This window comes from Triticum urartu, chromosome 3 (assembly GCF_003073215.2).
Source record: "Triticum urartu cultivar G1812 chromosome 3, Tu2.1, whole genome shotgun sequence".
Classification (NCBI taxonomy): domain Eukaryota; kingdom Viridiplantae; phylum Streptophyta; class Magnoliopsida; order Poales; family Poaceae; genus Triticum; species Triticum urartu.
In genome coordinates, this window is record NC_053024.1 from 2053753 (window position 1) to 2056282 (window position 2530).

At 55.9% G+C, this 2530-nt stretch overlaps 1 protein-coding gene across 1 annotated transcript; it reads left to right on the forward strand.

The window, feature by feature from the left end:
• The first annotated feature begins 373 nt into the window (after nt 1-373).
• On the forward strand, nt 374-1662 carry LOC125542254 (peptidyl-prolyl cis-trans isomerase CYP26-2, chloroplastic-like). Its single transcript, XM_048705216.1, has 2 exons — nt 374-1256; nt 1373-1662. The coding sequence occupies exons 1-2, from the start codon at nt 475-477 to the stop codon at nt 1479-1481; spliced, it is 891 nt and encodes a 296-aa protein (XP_048561173.1). The 5' UTR covers nt 374-474; the 3' UTR covers nt 1482-1662.
• Nucleotides 1663-2530: the final 868 nt, after the last annotated feature.

The window sequence follows — 2530 nt, forward strand, 5'->3', positions numbered from 1 at the left end:
GGGACGGGGACCTCGTCGGTCCTCGCCGGGCATGTCCACAAACGGCGGGGCAAACGCCACCTCTTGAGGGTTGGAAGCGGCAAGCCGGGAGACGGCGCCATGCGCGTGGTGGGCGTGTGGGTCTTTCCTTTTTTTTTTCTACGATCGGAGTGAGAAAGAAGACGACATGGAGAGAGGACATGAGGATCAGATCTAACAGCTACCAGATGGCTAAATCGCACGCTTGAAGGCCGATCGGCCCAAATTTGGGGCGACGCGCCGGCGCCTAGCACTGCCCTTTAGACCAATATTATTTACATGGCTAAGATAATCTAAAGTTCCCCTTTTCTATGCATATACTAGTGGAGTATCTGCATGCCTGGTTTATTCAGCCTATGCAAATGCAGACCATACACTTGAGATAGGAAATGGATTTGGGTCCTCATCCAGACGCGGCAAGGGCGCCGTCCACTCCATCCCGCAGCAGCAGCAGCCATGTCGCATCGGATCCTCAACACCTCCAAGCCCACGCTGCCGCCGGCGCCGCCGCCTCAGCTGATCCACCACCCGCCCCAGCAACCGACAGCACCGAAGCTCGGCCGCCGTGCCGCCGCGGTCGCGGTCGCCATCGCGGCCTCGCCGGCACTCCTCGGCGCCGTCTCCCCGTCCGCCCGGGCGCAGGAAGCGGCAGCAGCAGCAGCGTCGGCACCCTGCATCGACGAGCTGCCGATCACGGCCAAGGCGTTCCTGGACGTGTCCATCGGCGGCGAGCCGGCGGGCCGCATCACGGTGGGCCTGTTCGGCGACGCGGCGCCGGCCGGCGCGGCCCGGTTCCTGTCGCTCGCCACGGGCGTCGGGTACCGGCGCAAGGAGTTCGTGAAGGTGGTGCCGGGCTACGTGCAGCACGCCGGCGTGGTCTCCTACCCGGTCATCCCCGCGGTGACCGACCGGCTGGCCGCCGAGATGGAGGCCGCGCGCGCGGGGTGCGTTGGCGGCGGCGCGATGAACGCGGCGGGGGCGGTGTCGATCGTGGTGCGGGACCCGAGCCTGCCGCCGCCGAAGCCGAAGCTGGTGGCGCGGGGCGGGCGGCTGAAGATCGAGGAGGAGCAGGTGGGCGTGGTGCCCAACGGCACCGAGTTCGTGATCGCCACCAGGGACTCCCCCGAGCTGGACGCGTCGGCGCTGGTGGTGGGCCGCGTCGTCGCCGGCATGGACGTCGTCGGCAGGATCGCCGCCGTGGCCACCGTCAAGGACAACACCGGCTCGGCCTACTTCAAGTCAGTGCTACGCTAGCTCTCGCTCTTTCTTGCCGCAAGCAAAATTCATCGGCCTTCTTCTGTCCAAGAAGAAGACTGCATCTTTTTTACGATCGAGAACGAATGTGATTTTGCAGGGTGGCGAAGCTGATCGGGGACAAGAGAGCGGTGGTCGCAGAGCGAGGGTTCAACCGCCCCTACACCAAGATCCTAGTAACCAACTGTGGAGTCCTTGAGCAGCAGTAGTAGTAGTGGAATAAGAAAGATATATATACTTGAGATTCATGCATGGCTTTCTTTCCCTTTTCATTCTTTCCTGTCGTCCACATTGCAACCAGTCTTAGATCATCCAAAGGCGTCCAAGGACAGTGAATTTGTTGCAAAATGGAGTCGAGTTTTGTTGTTTGAAAAGGAAAGGTTAAACCTCCGGGCTTCTAGATCCACTAATGCATGCAACTATAATATTATTCTCACTAGAAGGGAGAAACAGCCGGAGGGGAGGAAGAAGCTCGCTGGCAGGCTACCCCATCATCTATCTTAGGGTGGGGGGTTGGGGCGGCAGCACGACGGTGGTGCAAGTTCGCCCGAGAAAAAACCGGTCCCTGCCGAGGCTAGAGGAATGGCCAGGGGCGGCGGCAGCATGATGGTGGGAGGAGGTTGAGGGGAGGGCGAGGTGGTGAGGCAACGCGGGAGCACCGCCGGCCGCCGGCGGTTCGGCCGGTGGTTGTGGAAGAAGAAGAATCATGGGCTGGAGGTAGATGAACAGGAAAACTGTTCAGAGGTGGAAGAAAGCTATACCCCGTTGCATCTACATCCGAAGGCCGAAAATGATTCAACTGATGATAATTTCAATTCCAATCGACTTACCCCTAGCCTCTCCCTTTTTCTCAACATTATTGAAGTCAAGCGACCATGATAGAAAAAAAGAATAGTTGTGAATAAAAGAGCATATCTTTTTGTTTTTTTATTCGGCTTGCTTTAGTGCTTGTAGTCGTTGCTAGGTGGTCTACGGATGTAGGTATAATTTTTTATTATTTCTGATGTTCGTGGTACTGTCATGATAGAATATGAATAGAACAAAATTTTTCTCAAAATAAAAAATCTATAACATTGAGAATGTTCCAGTGACGCGAAAGAGCATATTTGATACTGGTCGCTTGACTTCAATAATAATGATCCACCAATGCTGCATCTCTATGACGGGAAAGAACATTTTTTTTTCTATGTGTGCGAAAGAACATATTTGATGCTGCGAATAACTATAACATTGTCTATTTGTGAATAAAAGATTACTC